The 16,554-nt window shown below is 29.6% G+C and overlaps 1 protein-coding gene across 4 annotated transcripts in view; it reads left to right on the forward strand.

Moving 5' to 3' along the window:
* Positions 1 to 16,554, forward strand: part of LOC129905806 (zinc finger protein ush) — a 274,373-nt gene that overhangs the window by 55,353 nt on the left and 202,466 nt on the right. For 2 of the 4 annotated variants that reach the window (XM_055981391.1, XM_055981394.1), the window contains exon 1: positions 11,346 to 11,611. The exons of 1 other annotated variant lie outside the window; for it this stretch is intronic. Coding sequence is in view for 2 of the 3 variants with exons in the window: in XM_055981394.1 (XP_055837369.1) it covers positions 11,569 to 11,611 (43 nt within the window). In the remaining variant the exon portion in view is untranslated. Of the gene's footprint in view, positions 1 to 10,652; positions 10,785 to 11,345; positions 11,612 to 16,554 lie in introns of those variants that run through there. One more of the 4 variants, XM_055981389.1, reaches the window with a different exon arrangement.

A 16,554-nucleotide genomic window follows, 5' to 3' on the forward strand; every position in this document is an offset into this window, starting at 1 on the left:
TTTCCCAAAAAAACACCCTTTAACCTAAAATATTTTTATAGACTTTTAGGGTTCTTGGTTTCTGTTATAAATGAAACATTTTTACCAAATTTTATTGGTGTATTAATTTTTTCCTAGTTTTTGTGCTATTAATTCCGAATTTCATCATTTCTTAAAAAAAACACCCTTTTACTCAAAAGAATTTTGTACACTTTATAGATTCTTAATTCTTATACCAACCAAAACATTTACACCAAGTTTTAAAAATTAATAAAATTTAAGTCAGCTGTTATGATACCTTTCTCACACACAACTTAACCCATCAAAAAAACGCCCTTTATAGGACCTTCACCCCCTCCCTCTTGTCCGCGAAAAACCACCCTTCCACCCAACTTTTTTTATAGACTTTTTTTGTACTTGATTCTTATTCCAAAAGCAAACTTTTTGCCAAGTTTCATGAGTGTAACAATTTTTTTTCTTTTAAATGCCTATTTTACCTGTACTAAAACAGGAACGGCTGGAAATCTAGTCATCTTAGCTGAGCGAGTTCTAAAGATTTGTCGCCAGTAGTGGCATTCTTTCTGTCCTTCTGTAATTGGTAGGTAGGTACTTGTTGGCAGGACCATATGGTTAGGGAATGGTTGGCGGGATTATGGCCTTTTTGGTTTTATCTTGGCTCTCTCTCAGACTGCTATAGGGTCAACCGAACTTTAGTGGCATTAGCACTTGATCTTTTTAGTTCCTTTTAAGTGTTCCGAGTGCTAAGGCCGTACTTAAATTTCGGATCGGACGTGTTAAAACTCTCCCACCAGAACAAAGTTGAAACTTGATTTTTCTATTTTTCTGTATCTACTCGTAGTAGAGTAACTAAGGAAATTATTAGGGAACCCGGCTGCACAGCTCTGATTTTGACGATTTTTTTTTCAAACGTTGGTAATTAAAAATACTTTAGAGTCTATAGATTAAAAATTAACGATATTGCTGTATTGTTTTTTAAAATCAAAATTACATTTTTTTTGAACAAAACCATTTTTTTTTGCTTAAATTTCATAAAACATATAATAGCAAAAGATTCTCTAGGTAATTTAAGAAACAAAAATATAAGGGAGTAAGGAACAATCTTCCATCTTTTAAGCGATAAATGCAATTTTCTCATAATCTGACTTCAAACACAAAAAAAAAATATTTTGAAAACAACGGCAACACCTACAATATTTTAAAATACATTTCTAAAAAGCCAGAAGCTTATTCTTATCTCTCTTAATTTAAATCCGCTAAATTTAATCAAGAGTTTTTGAAAAAATGGTCCTCAAACTCAGAATTTAAAAAAAAATGTTATTACCTATGACTTTTTTCCAAACTTTTTCTAATAAAATATGAATTTTTGGCCATAAATATTATCAGTTGAATTCCGTAGCAGAAAAGGTACTTCAATTTCAATGGTTTTTTTTTTATATAAACTGAATTTTTGCATTGAAATAATTAATTTTCTCAAAGACTTTGGTAAATAAGAACTTTAAATTTTTGCTATTTAAATTTTTGCTACTTTTAAATTTTTGCTTTCAACATTATTAAATGAATAAAAAATAATTTTATCAACATCTAGTTGAACTTTAAAAAAAAGTAAGTGAAATTTTTTTTCAAAACTTTTATTAAAAAAAGTTCTTCGAAAATGAAATACTTTTTAATTTTTTTCATAAACCGTAATACATATTGACATTTCATTTTATAATTTCAAATCATAATAAATGTGGCCAAAAAAATTTGAAAATAAATGCATTTTATATTACGAAAAAGTTTTAAAAACGACATGTTAAAATTTTGTCAATAATTTTTTTTTTTTCAAAATCTGAGTTCAATTACCATTCTTTCAAAAGCCCTTCATTCAATTTACTTAATTTTAATTTTACAAATGTGACTAAGCTTTTAGCTTTTTAAAAATGTATTTTTAAATATTGTAGGTGTTGCCGTTGTGTTCAAATATTTTTTTTTGTGTTTGAAGTCAATTAATAAGAAAATTGCATCTATCGTCTGAACGATGGAATGTTGTCCCTCACTCCCATATATTTTTTTTCCTTGAATTTCCTAGACAATCTTTTGGCATCAATAAATTTATGAAATTTAAGAAAAATTTTGAAAAAAAAAATTTTTGTTCACAAAAATCTTCAATTACATTTAATAAGTCAAAACAGCAACACCGGCAATTTTTAATCTATAGACTTTAAAATATTATTAATTACCGACGTTTGAAAAAAAAAAGATCATTAAAATCTAAGCTGTTCGGCCGGGTTCCCTAATATTGCCAATTTTTGAGCTTTAGTTACTCAACTATCGCTGGTTCTTGTAGCATTCAGATAGTTGATAATTACTTATAGCATTTGGATAGGGTTGCCGAGTACTTGTCTGCATTTGCGAGGTGGCACCAGACATTTTTTAGATAGAAGGGAGTATTATCTAAAATATGGCGTATAGTTTAGCTTTTGACTTTCGTTTGGCATTTAAAAAAAAAATTTATCTGGCCAAATAACAAAGATATGAATGTATTAGTTATGTGACAATTTTTCCTTTCAAATAGGGTTGCCACATGGAAGTTCCCATTTTAGAAGTGGCAACCCTATTTTTTTATTTTCAGTATCAACTTATCTTTAATTTGACACCAATTTTAACCTCTAACCTTATGAGCTAAGTAACTCGACGGTCGCCGCTTGGACTATTAGATTTATTTGAAAGTGCAAGTAAATCAACTACAAAACTCTTACCCTATTCAGTGTTTTGTTATGAATGACACACCTTTCGACAAGTTTTCAACCAAAAATTAATTCTATCGAATTTCTTCATTTAACCTCTAAAAACTCATAATAATTCATTAACTATAATTTGCATATTCACACCTCTAATTAGTCACGCATTTTAGAAAACAATTTATATTTTTTATTTTGTTTTTTCGTATGCAAAATTTCTATAACGCTTCAAAAATAGAATAGAAACAAATATAAAACCATAACTGTACTACAATTTAGATTTTAAGTTATTTACCTATTGTCTGTCAATTTATTAATTTCTCACACCTATACGAGTTTTGGATTGACAGGTGAAAAAATAGCAATTTATACCAACAACGTCATTTCATTTATTTATGGGTTGTCTTAACGAAATGTTTGACTTAATTCGTTGAACACCTTTCTTTGATAAATATGAATCGATTGTATTATACAAAAAAAAAGTTGAATTTTACAATTTTTTATTGCAAAAAATTCTGACAATTATCTTGTATTATAAACGTCAGGTCTATAAATTTGCATTGTCCAAATGTAAATCTAGGTATGAATGAGACTTAAAAAAAATGTATATAAACTTAAAAAATAATGCGCAAAAAGCTAAAGATATTCCAAAGATATTAATTCGATTTAGGTTTAGATGGATTAAAAGCATCTGTAAATTTTTCAACTTAAATGATGCAATACACGATAAAATTTGCATCATTAAAAAAAATGTAGGAGCGTTAAAAAAATACAAGTTTGATTCTTTTCGTTTCTTTTTTCTTCCTTTCATTAATCTTTTTTGTTTTTATATCGATTAAAGGTAACTTTTGGAGAAATCAAAATTTTATGTCCATGAAATATCGGCACAAATCAAGAGTTTTAAGAGATGGGGCACTTTTGAACGATATGTAATTATTTTGTACCTACATATACGAGAAAGTATTTGATTTTTGATATAATTCAACAATTTTTTAATTTTTTATCAAATAGGTAATTTTAAATTAAATTTAAAATCGGAATCAGTTGTTAAGGTACACATTTTTGTATTTCTCGTTAAGGTGTATTTCTCGTTAAGGTAGAAATTCGGCGTTATTCTGCTTTTGCCTACTTTTAGGGCATTTTCTATCATCATCACAAGTAACAATTTGGCTTGCATAGGGTCCAATTTTTCTGATTTTGAATAGGTTTAGTTTAGGCTTGGTTACGGAAGTCAACCATTTTGGAAAGAAAGAATGTCTCCTTAAGACTTCCCAGAAGTGTTAAGAGGGAGCCTTGTAAATTTTAGTTAAAGAAGGCTTTTTTAAGACCTTTTTGAACCGTTCTAAGGGAGCCTCGTATTTTCAAGTGACAGAAGGCCTCTATACCCAAGTAACAATTTTACTTGCATAAGGTCCATTTTGTTCGATTCGACAAGCTATAGTTTGTATACGTTTAGTTTAAGGCTTACTTACGCAAGTCATCCATTTTGGAAAGAAAGGAGGTCTCCTTAAGGCTATCTAGAAGTGTTAAGAAGAAGCCTTGTAAACATCAGTTAAAGAAGACCTTTATAAGACCTGTTTGAACAGTTCTAAAGAAGCCTTGTATTTTCAAGTGACAGAAGGCCTCTATAAGACCTGTTCCATGAGGTTCTTGTAAGTATGCAATGTTTTCACCTGTAAGTATGCAAAGTTTTTATCCTGCAGATATGCAATGCTTGTAACGCATTAGAAAAAACATTGCATTTCAATGTGAGGTTTCAATGAACTCCCAATTTTCCACTCATCTTTAATATTCGAGCATGGGTCTACTGGTAAGGTGCTGGCTTGGTATGCAGAGGTACGTGGGATCGATTCCTGGCCGGTCCATATGTGAATTGTAAAATTAATAAAATGTGTTCTTTTTCAATTAAAATAATATTCTCATCATTTCAGAACAACTAAAAAAGCAGTGGAATTTCCAAAAAAGGAAAAGAACTAAAATAGGAAAAAATTAAAATAAATAAAATAATATCTAGAAAATGCAAAACAGAAAAAACCAAAAGAAAGTAAAAAAAAATGAAATAAAATTCAATTAATTCTTTTTTTTTATTCATAAATTCAACATTTTCTACAACACCTACAACAACTTCTATAAGGCCTTATTATAACATCCTACGCAAGTAATCCGGTTTGTGCATTAGATAAACCCTCTACAGGAAGACCTCCGTAAGGCCATTTTAAGCTGTTTGTCACAAGCTATTAGCTTGTGGATTACCTGTGAAGGAAAGTCCTATGCAATTTCGGTAAAATGCGCCAAAATGATGTGCATAAGACCTGCCTTTCTTGTTATGAAAGCCAAAAAATAGCTTGCATTGACCTTTATGACAGCTAAATTGTTACTTGGGTAGGATCTGTAAAATAAAATTCTCTCATTGCAGAACAGCAGAAAAAACATTGGAATGGCCAAAAAAAGAAGAAGAAATAAATTTAAAAAAAAAAAATAAAATTTAATAATATCTTTTTTTTTTATTCATAAATTCAACTTCTGATAACAACCTCTATAACGCTTTATTATAAGATGCAATGCAAGTGATAGTTTAATTAGCGAAGCTATAGCCTCGCTTAAATGTTTCGTTGTTTTGTAAAAAGAAATCCATAATGTCGTTTTACAGCTTGTGGATTGCCTGTGGAGGACGGTCTTGAGGAAATTCGGTAAGTGTGCCAAAATGAGTCAAAAGTAAAAAAAAAATTTGCATTGAACGTTATACAAGTTAAATTGTTACCTGGGATATAATGCCATATGATTAATTGTTATCGAAATATTTGCGTTACAATACATTTAGCAGAAACAAAAAACTAGTTTGTGCTTTTTATGTAAAAACGAAAATATCAGGATACTTCAAAAAATCCTGGATAAGCCTTAAAAAACAAGAAGCTACAACTCAGTCCTGCACATTTTTGCATATTTTTTTTTGCAAAGGTAAAACGAATATCTAAAAGCTTATTTAATTCGACAACCACAAAATATATTCGGACTTGCCTATATTAGAATATTTATCTTTGTACAAAATATATTTGAACTCAGGATGTTCTTCCTTTTAAATAAAATAGAGAAATATATTCCAAATACGAATATCACACATTTCAAAGAGAGGATTAGTTTCGTGTACGTATAAAACCTTTTTCTCTACCGGAGACTTTATTTCCGTAACTGTCACGGATATGGAAAATCTATGCGCGGTACTACAGTATTGCTAACCTTTTTCATTTTTTTTATACATATGCAGTAGTAAGGTCGTTTGTATTTTTTTATTTTTCTAAATATAATTTCCAAATGTCCAGTACAATAATATTTATGTGGTCGAATAAAAATATTCCTTGTACTATTTTACACACTAGAAAAAGGTATATACACGCGGACGACGGTAAAAAGTATTCCTTCCTCTTTTGCATTTAATTTCCTTAATTACGATTTTTTCATTCTTGAACGAATTTTAATGGAGAATTGTGGTAAAAGGATACATTTTTTTTATTCCTTGTTGAATGCTGGGTAATAAAACAAAAGGATTTCTGTTATGCATTTTTTTTCTTGAATATTTTAGTCCCGCATGAAATTTATTACATTCACGTCTAACGATGGAATATGTATAATGTTTGAGAATAAGGTATATTTTATTTCATTCTGTTAAATTTAAAATAATTGTGATGTATCTAAACTTTAATTAATAGAGTTATGTGTTTAATTGTTTTCATAAAAAAAAAGAAATGTTTTTCGTGCACTACGGCGTATACGTATTCTATTTTATATTTATTTGTATCATATATTAACGTTATAGGACTGACAAAAAAAATAATTAGAAAAATTAATTATTTCATGAATTTTTTAATGTCTGGAATCGAAGCAAAATTCAGCAGGATCAATCACCCCCAAAATCACAATTCCCTTTTTTTCAGTATAGGAAGAGAAACCGGTTGATCAAGCTGGAAATTTGTGTTCATGCAATCTGGGCTTATGACACATTATTTTTGAGTATTTTCTAATGCTTAATGCAATAAGATATGATCTTCTTCTTCTTTTAAAAATGTACAAGAGTAAGAAGTAAAAAGAAACGCCTAAAAAATGGACTTTTAATTTTGAGAAGGCTCGGCGGGTTTATTTTCAATAGGAATTGAAGGAAGACTATTGGTTTCAGCAAAAATTGTTATTTTTCAACGAAGCTAAAATGTAAGCGACAAACTGTAAGAAATAGTGGTAGGTACTCTAGTAAAACGCTATTATGCTATTTAAGTTATAAGATCCATCGTTTCATTCTTCTTTGAAGAACACCATTTTGATTTGGATAGTCAAATAAACTGTTTCGGTTCTAAATTCTCCCATTTTCATATATTTTTTCAAAAATAGATTGGTTTGCCATTCTTAAGAAATTAATACTAAAATAAATTTAATAGAAAATTCATCGACCCATTTAAAAAAAAAAAAAAAAAATTTAATTTTGTTAAGAGATAAAAAAATAAGGTTTTCGAAAATTTAATATTAATATCTACTACTTTATTGCTTCGGGGAAATCGGTTAAGCTATTTACTTTAAAGAGAGAGAGTAAACGGTTTTATGACAAGTTAGTATTAATGATGTATAAGACATGTGGTTTAGAAAAAAAACGAGTATTTTTTTAACAGTGTAATTGTTCAAAAATTTTAACTGTTGTCTATTTTAAAGCCTTATTTTCGAAAGTATACAGAAAGTTTAATACAAATTGTTAGTATCATTTTCGAAAAAGTATATTCACAATATAAAAATGTTTCAATCTCCCCTTTAGGGAATTACCAAAAACAAACAAGTTTGAACCAAAATGCGTTTAATTAAACTAGAGCAAATCAATACTTGTTTAAAGATTTGTAAAAGAAAAATTGTTCCAAATTAAAAAAAAAAAAAAAATCAGTAGACTGAGTGTCCATATTTCATCCAATTTTATCAGAATTAAATTTCACGCCCACGAATTGTAACGAAGCGTTACATATTCTCTCCATAACCCCCACCCCCGGACTATACACACCAGTCAACCATACCACCCGGACTATTTACCTGTCCTATTACCACTATTACCTTTTGCAACTGTACGCCCGGACTATAAAATTCAAGAAACCGTACCGCCCGGACTATAAAGCGTACCAACCATCACCACACCATCAACAGCAACAACAACAACATCTTATATTTAAGAGGGGATCGGGTCAAAATTCTGGCTTCAAAATTCTGCTTTTAAAAATTCTGCTTTTTCAGCGAAAATTCTGTTTTTCAAAACTCTGCTTTTTTTCTATTCTGTTTTTCAAAATTCTGCTTTTTAAAATTCTGCTTTTCAAAATTCTGCCAGTATTATATTTGAAAAAAAAAAATTCTGCTAATTCTGTTTTTTTTTTATAGCATATATGCGCTGGCTAAGGAAAAATACACCTCATTAATGTAATTCAACATTGGTACTTTCCTAAATTTTTTTATTTAAGTGTCGCAAATATTTTTTGAAATGCATATACTGACTTTCTTTGAAATAAAATATGTATACTAATTGAAACCGATGTTGTATATTCCTTTTCTTATTCAAATTTTTGAATATTCATCTTTATTTGATAAATTAATAAATTTTTAGTTATTTTCGGAAATGTTAAATATTAAAAACCTTTTCTTAATATTTTCAAATTTATTAATTTATAAAACAAAAATTAATTCGCATTTAAAAAATGACAAATTATGTAGGTAAGTAATCAAATAAGCAGATAATTTATCAAAAAGATGATTTTACAGAATTCTGCAAAAAATTAAAAAAGGGTTTGGAAAGTGTTTAAAAGCGCGCGCTTTTTAACATTTTCCAAACCCTTTATTATTTTTTGCAGAATTTTGAAAAGCAGAATTATGAAAAGCAGAATTTTGAAAAACAGAATTTTGAAAAACAGAATTTTGAAAAGCAGAATTTTGAAAGCAGAATTTTGTAAAGCAGAATTTTAAAAGCAGAATTTTGACAAAAGAATTTTGACCCCGGCAGAATTTTGACCACAACCCATTTAAGAGTTATGATAATGTGTAATTTTGTACCAGAATTATTGTTTAGTTTTTACAATTCACATTTAGTCTAAGCAAAAATATATGTAGGTAAGTAGAGGTGAAATTTTCAAAGAAAATCGAGAATCGTTAACCTTCAAACAATAAAGAAGTAGTTCTCCCGCCGCTACTAAAGTTGAATAGCAACTTGATTATGGTGCCAGAGGTCCAATTTTAATCAATTGTTCCGATTTTTTTAAATAAAAGTTTTTCTTATTTTTTTTTTTATATAACTCTTTCACCCTCGTTAGGAGGCTGTGCACTAGGGACTTAATTAATTCCCACTCACTTTGAGGCTGGGCTTTCTCCGAGAGTTATTAGGTAGCGCTCTATTCACCCTCGCTAGGAGGTGTGCACCAGAATATTCCCTCTCATCTTGAGCCTGGGCTAATTCCCACTCAACCTAAGACCGGGCTTTTCTAATCAGAGCATGTTAGGATATAACATTGTTTAATAAATAAAGAAATAAATAATTTAATAACTGAAAAAGAAAGTAGTTAGTCTATTGAATGAATAAAGAACATTGATACTTGGAAAGAATTCGGTGTTTTTACTCTAACTGAGTTTTAAGATTGCTTCTCTCAGGACGAACCTTGGATTCCGGCGAGCTTACCTCAGCCTTTGAAAATTAAGCATCACAGAATCACCATGGTAAAAGATAAAGCCTTTTCATTTCTCCAATATCTATAAATGCTCAGAGTACATAAAAATATGCTATCAAGTAACAACATCAAAAATATCCTTTTTCTTCTGATTTTTTTTTTATTAATTTTCGAAACAAGAACATTAATTAATTTTTATTTTTTTTAATTTTGGATTTCGGTGTTTATTTTTTTTTAATCATTTATAAGTAATACACTAAAAAAAAAAAGGCAGAAACGATTTTGATTTTTATTTTTCTAAAAATTCATCTAAATGCATATGTAATAGAAATCAAATTGCATGCTTTTTTTTTTTTGAAACTCAAACTCATTTAAGACGTTAGTTTTTGCCTTTGAAGAACAATTTTACATTTTTCTCATACAATATACATTTAATAAATTTAAAAATAAAATATTTAAAACTTTAAGCAACTTGAACTCTAAGAGCAAGTTTGTGTGACCCAGTAGTGCATTTTACTTAAATGTGATTTCCGAGTCACAAAATTAAGGGATTGTGTTTTGCAGCGATATCATAGACATAAGTCAAAAAATTGTAAATATCTTAATAGTAATATCTTAACATCGCCTCTTATAATATAGACTTCAGAGTAAAAATGCAATTTAAGTTAAGTTTAAGCTTTAAAGTCAAATTCCTGTATTAAACTAACGAACTATTTCCCCATAAACTGTTGCAATCCAACTGAAATCTCCTTATTTGATCTTATTTTAATTTAAATAAACTCTTCCAGTCATTCATTTAAGATTTGCTTTATTTTTAAAAAGTAACGACTCTTTAAGGAGCGCCATCTTCCAGATATCCTACGAAACTTATTTTTCTTATAAATCTAGTACAATATGAATTCTTTGAACATGACAGTTGCTCTCAAACTTAAATTTGTCGTTATTTCATGCGAGTATTTAAATTTTGTATTTTATTTTCGTTTATTTAACTTATATCGCATAATTACAAAGTAACGGTCATAGAGTTTCTCATTTCCTTGTAAAATCTTTCATTTTCATGACTTTTTTCCACAAAAATTGAGTATATTTTAATGCATGAAAAATATAAATTTCCTTATCATCCAGATTCACAAATTGTTAGACACTATTCAAACTATTGATCGATCTATTACTTTCTTTTCCAATTGCAACCAACTTCACAATCTAATTTTTGACATTTCACTCAGCCAAATTTTGTTGTTTTTTTTTTCCACTTCCATCAGCCGTCGATTTGTCTGTCTCCATACAAAATCAACAAAATAAAAATGTTTCTATTTTCTAATAAACAATCAAATCCATCCGAATTTTACTATCGAATTCAACAAAACAATGTCTTCCAAAGAGTCTTAAGGTAATAATTCCTTTTTGTACAATGAATTATCTAGATTTTTCATCGATATTTCCCAATTTTGTGTGTGCGCAAACAAAAAAAATTCCGGTAATTTTTTTTTGTTTTGATTCTTATCACAACAAAAAAAAATTCGCCATTGTTGTTTTGTTTTTTCAATTCCATTACATTCCCACTCAAAAATAACAAAACAACGACAACTGTCAAAAAGAGAACAAACAAAAAAAAAAATCCTTAAGTCGTGTTCCAAAATTCCAATAGATTTCCACTCAATTTGCTATCATTCAATTCGATTTCTTCGCATTGCCGCAGTCGTGAGAATTTTGTCGTTCGTCGTGGTTCGTTCTTGTCTTCTTGTATTGTACTAGATCGAAGCAAAAATTGCGGAAATAAATGAAATTTTTGTTTATACAAATTTCCTTTCCCAAATCAAATTGTCCGTTTATTGGATTTGAATTAAACAAAATTTGATTAAAAAAATATTTCCCTATGGAATTCCTTTTATGGAAAACTTCCTAACAACCTTAATTTTTGTGAGGTGTTCTCTTGAGAAGAAATGTGAGTGATTTTATTTAGTTTATTTTGTTGTTGTTGTTTATTCAAATTTTGCAAAGTGTTTTGTTGTGGTTTTTGACACCTGTCAATCATCAACTTGAATAAAAAAAGTGGTTTTTTTTATTTGGAATTTAAAATTCGACGATAAAACGAGAGAGGACATAAAACAACAACTCTTTTTTACATGTAGACTGGAGGTATTCCATCCGTTGAGAAGAAGTGTGAGGCAATAATGTCCAGAAGGAAGCAGTCAAATCCGAAACCATTACTCAAAAGTAAGTTTATTACTTTTTTACTATTTTTTTTTTTTAATTATTTTTGAATGAATCAGAGTTTGCTACCAACTTACAGCTGCTGTCCCTTTCCCCCGCCAATATCCAATTAATCGTTATGTGTCAAAATTCAATCTGACAGTTACGATCATAAAAATTAAATGCAATTTTATTATTATAACGGTAACTAAGCAAAACAAATGAATTGTGATGTCAGACTTGTCACATTGATAGATTAGAAGAGAGGCATTTGTTGGGAGAGGAGAGAAGAGGGTTTACTACTTTATTTGTTTAACAAAACAAAACAAAAAGTAGTAAAGTGACCAAAAACAACTACTCCCACTGTTTTTGTTTGGTTTTTTGTCTATTTTTTTTTGTAAGTTGACAGGCTACTTCTCTACTTGACGAGTGTAGTTGTTATTGTTTTTTTTTGGGAAATACTCATATTCACAGTAGGTACTTGAAGTTTGTCCATAACCACATCCGAGATCTTAGGAACTACGAGAAGGTACCTACAACAACAAATAATTGTCGGAATGTGACCGGTTGGCGCGCAATTTAGAAATAATAGAAACAAAAGGCGACAACAACTTTTGATAAGAATCTTCTAAAGTTTTTTTTTTTGTTCGTTTCGTCTCGAAGTCGAACTTTGGAAATGTTTATTATGCTAATTGTGATGATTGTTTTGTTGGTGTTACTTTGAATATGACACATCGTTGTTCGTAAAGAGATTTGAGGATTGAGTAGCTCTATGTTCATAGCAGGTAATCAGCGGCTTTAGATACCTATACAATTTGCTATTTTTTTTGTTTTAGTGATTCAGCAGTTGAAGGAAGAATATTGACTTTGTAGACATTTTCTTCAGAAAAATGTCTTGAAAGATAAAGAAAATTGTACCTACTCAAACGGTTTCTTAAAATTCTCCTTATTAAATTTTTTTTATCAAAAAAAATTAAATTTGTTTAAAGGACAAAAACAACATTTTTGTAGGTAAAAGCTTTACTTTTGTATAAAGTTGAAACGTAGGTCAAGAACATGGTAGTCCTTAGGTGACTACCTACCTACTTCAATACTATTGAAACAATAAATAGATAGTTATATGTTTTCTTATCAGACTCAGTGGCGTAGCTAGCCCTTTGGGGGCCCTGTATCCAAATTTTTTTGGGGGCCCTTCCATCTCAGACTTACAGCCCCGAAGAAATAGATTTTTTCAAGGAAAAAATTTGTAACAGGCTAATTTTTTGTATAAAGCTTGGTGTTAGGGTATTTTACAATCTGTGGAAAGTCCTGAAGTTTCGTCTGTCCCATAGTCCCATTATAAGAAATCAAAGGTCACAGCATTTTTTATTTTTAAAACGGTAGGTTTTAGACAAAAATTATGTTGCGCAAAATTGTAGCTGAGGTTATTTAACAAAAAAATGCTGTATAAAGTTTTCTTGTATCACGCACCGTTTAGAAATTATATCACTCCAAACTCTCATATGTTTTTCTTGATATTTTACATTTGTTATTTTAATCAAATTACATGGGATAGTTTCACATGTTGTTATTTCTAAACGGTAGGTGATACAAAGAAAACTTTATAAGACAATTTTTTATGAAAAAAACCTCAGCTACAATTTTGTAGAACGTAATTTTTGTCTAAAACTTACAGTTTTTTGAAATAAAAAATGTAGTGAGCTTTGACCCTTTATAACGGGACTAGCAGACAAAGGAAACTTCAGGACTTTTCACAAATTGTAAAAAACATCCTAATACCAAGCTGTATACCAAAAATCAGCCTGTTACAAATTTGTTCCTTTCTTTGAAAATTTTTCATCTACTCTTACTGGGCTATTGGACACAGCTTAACAAGCTTTTTTTTTAAACTAAAACACTTAGTTCAATAATTTTCATTGCACCAAAACTTTTCAAAGTAGTACTTTCCTTGTCTTTCAGCAAATTCGCTGATTAAATCTTCCATAGCTGAACAAGATCAAGATTTTTCGCTTTTATGCATAAAATCGATAAGTCCGATAACCATCAATGTCCCATAGATGTTATGAGATATTTTTTTATTTTGGCTTCAAAAATGATTTTTCAGCTGTCCTGTTCACCGGAAGGGTCAACAAACCTCAGGTAAATTTTAAACAAGAATATACACTTCGATAACCAATAATTTAGCCTTATGGCGGAATAAAAAAAAAACATTTCCCCAGAAATTGTAGCTAGTTAAATGAGAATTTGTTGCATAAAATGTTTTTGTTAATAAAAGTTAGCTCAAAAGACACCTTTCAAAGTCCAAAAAATGCGAAACTAAAAAAAATTGTTTTGGTAGAAATTTGAATTTGAGATCCAGATGAAATGCTAAAACATCGATTTTGTAGCTCGGATAGTTTTCTACAAAATCGGGGATGTAAGCGATTAATCTCGGTGTAAAAATTTTTAGAATTTTGAGTTTTTTTTTTGTATTATGAAAGCTTACTTTTGACCTCTAACTTGAATTTATAAAACCTTAAATATTTCAAAAAGATTTGAGCTACAAAATCGCATCGTAAAAGCTACAATTACTGACAAACAAAAAAAAAAAATTAAAAACAGGAGGTTTTTTTCTACCAATTTTGTTGATCCTTGTTTTATTAAATCAACGGAAATAGTTTATCTGCTTCTAATGTGTCGAACACAATATTCAGGTCACGAAGGCACTAAAATCATTGTTGATTTTGACCCATCGAAATATCCAGGCGGCAATAGTAAGCGTTGACTTTAAAATACGATTCCGAATTTGAAATTCTTACTTAATTACTTCTGCCAACTCATGTTATGTTCCTGCTTTTACTTTTAAAAACATGTCTCACTTCACAAAAGAAAATTCTTTCTTTCTCTTAGTCATTGTGTTCATTCTGATTCTGAAGGAGTTTGGAAACAAGATTTATAATTATTTTAAACACAATAATCGTAGGTTTGTAAAATGTTACTTACATTATTTTTTTGAGACACAAAAAAATCTATCTCAAAGACACAATGTACAAAAACTGGTTATCAGAAAATTTTTAATACACAATTTTTTGGGGGCCCCTATATCTCGGGGGCCTTTTACATGGATACAGCTGATACAGCGGTAGCTACGCCACTGATCAGACTCAAATCAAATTAGGATTCAGGTGGATCTAATTAGGTTTAACAAAAAGTGAGAAAAATTGAGCTTAAAAATTGTGGTTTTATATGTGGATTTTTTAACTATTCCGTTTTAGACACCGGGCGGCCACTGCAGAAACGCTCAACTCATCGAGCTAAAGAAAATTTCAAATGGGAAGTGAAAGAGGGCTCTTAGCAGTTACGAAAACCACAGGTCTTCCCGTTCGCATCCTGGCACGATTGGCGTGGTAAAGTGCATTGTGCATCTCATAGAGTTAAAAGACAATATTGGTGTCAAATCAAAGGTGATATTGTCAGCTATCAAAATTCAGAGGTCTTACGGGTGAAAGTCTGGCAGTTTTGTCATGTAGCCCGTTTTAAGGTTAGAAACGATGAAAGTGAATTTTTTCATAAAGTCTTGTTTTTTGGTATTTTGGTGGATGAGTTAAGGAGTTTTTTCACTATAAAATAAAAATAAGTGTTATTAGCATTTAAATATAAAACGATGTTTTGGAAAAAGCTTTATAGATTATTAACAATGACCCAAAGTATATGCAAAACTACGAATTAATCACGAAAAAGTCTCAAATAATACGCTGCGCCCCTTACAACTTACCGAATTAAAAGGCGAATTTAATTTCAAATTAAAGCTAATAATGTCTTTTTTTTTGAAAACCAGAGGTCTTCCAAGGCACATCTTGACATTTCACCCCCCAACCTGGGGGAACGTTATAAGTGAAAAACGCTCCTAACCTTAAAACAAGCTGCGTGACCTAACTTCCAATTTTTGGCTTGGAAGATTTCTGGTTTTCAAAAAAAGACATTATTAGCTTTAATTTGAAATTAAATTCGCCTTTTAATTTGGTAAGTTGTAAGGGGCGCAGCGTATTATTTGAGACTTTTTCGTGAGTTATTCGTAGTTTTGCATATACTTTGGGTCATTGTTAATAACACTGTGCTACAAAATAAAAAAAATACAGCCGAGAAATTACATAGTGTAGGCTGTTTGTATGGTCGAATAATGCATAAAAATATTTTTGTTATATTTTTGGAACCCACCATTTTTTTTTTTTAATTTACAAAAAACCATTTTAACAGACTTTACGATGTAATCTATCAATATCTCAGTCATTTTTCTAACAACTCTCAATATGTTATATGTTTTTGGAAAGAGGATTTCCAGACCTTTTGAATGATATATAGAAGTCTATTGTTTAAACAAATTAAGTGTAGGTTTTTATCCCATAAATCTTGAAAAAGTGATTTTTTTTCTCAATTTTTTCAACTTTACCAAATTTTTTTTGGAAAATAAACCAAATTGAATTTGACCAAAACTGCGGAATCTATGTTACTTTTTCGTAAATAGAAAATGTGGCTTTTCATGATATGAATTTCAAGCTGCACAATAGGGTGTTCGTTATTTTAAAATAATAAGAATTTCTATGCTCCTAGGATCTTATATGGTTGGAAATAAACTAAAAAAAAAATATTCCCCAAGTTTCAAGTCTCTAACTTAATTCTAACCCGTGCCGCCAAGCGGTTGAAGTTTCTTATGGGAATAACATGGGGTCTCTTGGACCTTGTTCGACCAATCTTAAATTCAAAAAACTTAAAACTTTACAGGCTCAAATTAAATAAGTGTAGCTATCATGTAAACATTTTTCAGATTTTTAATTGTTATAATTTTAGAGATTTAGCTTGGTAAAAAAAGTCATTTTTTTCAGACTTTTTCAAAAATCGCTGTTTACACGTTTAATGCCGAAAAATTAAAAAATATACATTTTTATTCACAAATAATTTAAATAATTTTTATTATTTTTGTTATTGTT

This window comes from Episyrphus balteatus, chromosome 1, assembly GCF_945859705.1.
Source record: "Episyrphus balteatus chromosome 1, idEpiBalt1.1, whole genome shotgun sequence".
Taxonomy (NCBI): domain Eukaryota; kingdom Metazoa; phylum Arthropoda; class Insecta; order Diptera; family Syrphidae; genus Episyrphus; species Episyrphus balteatus.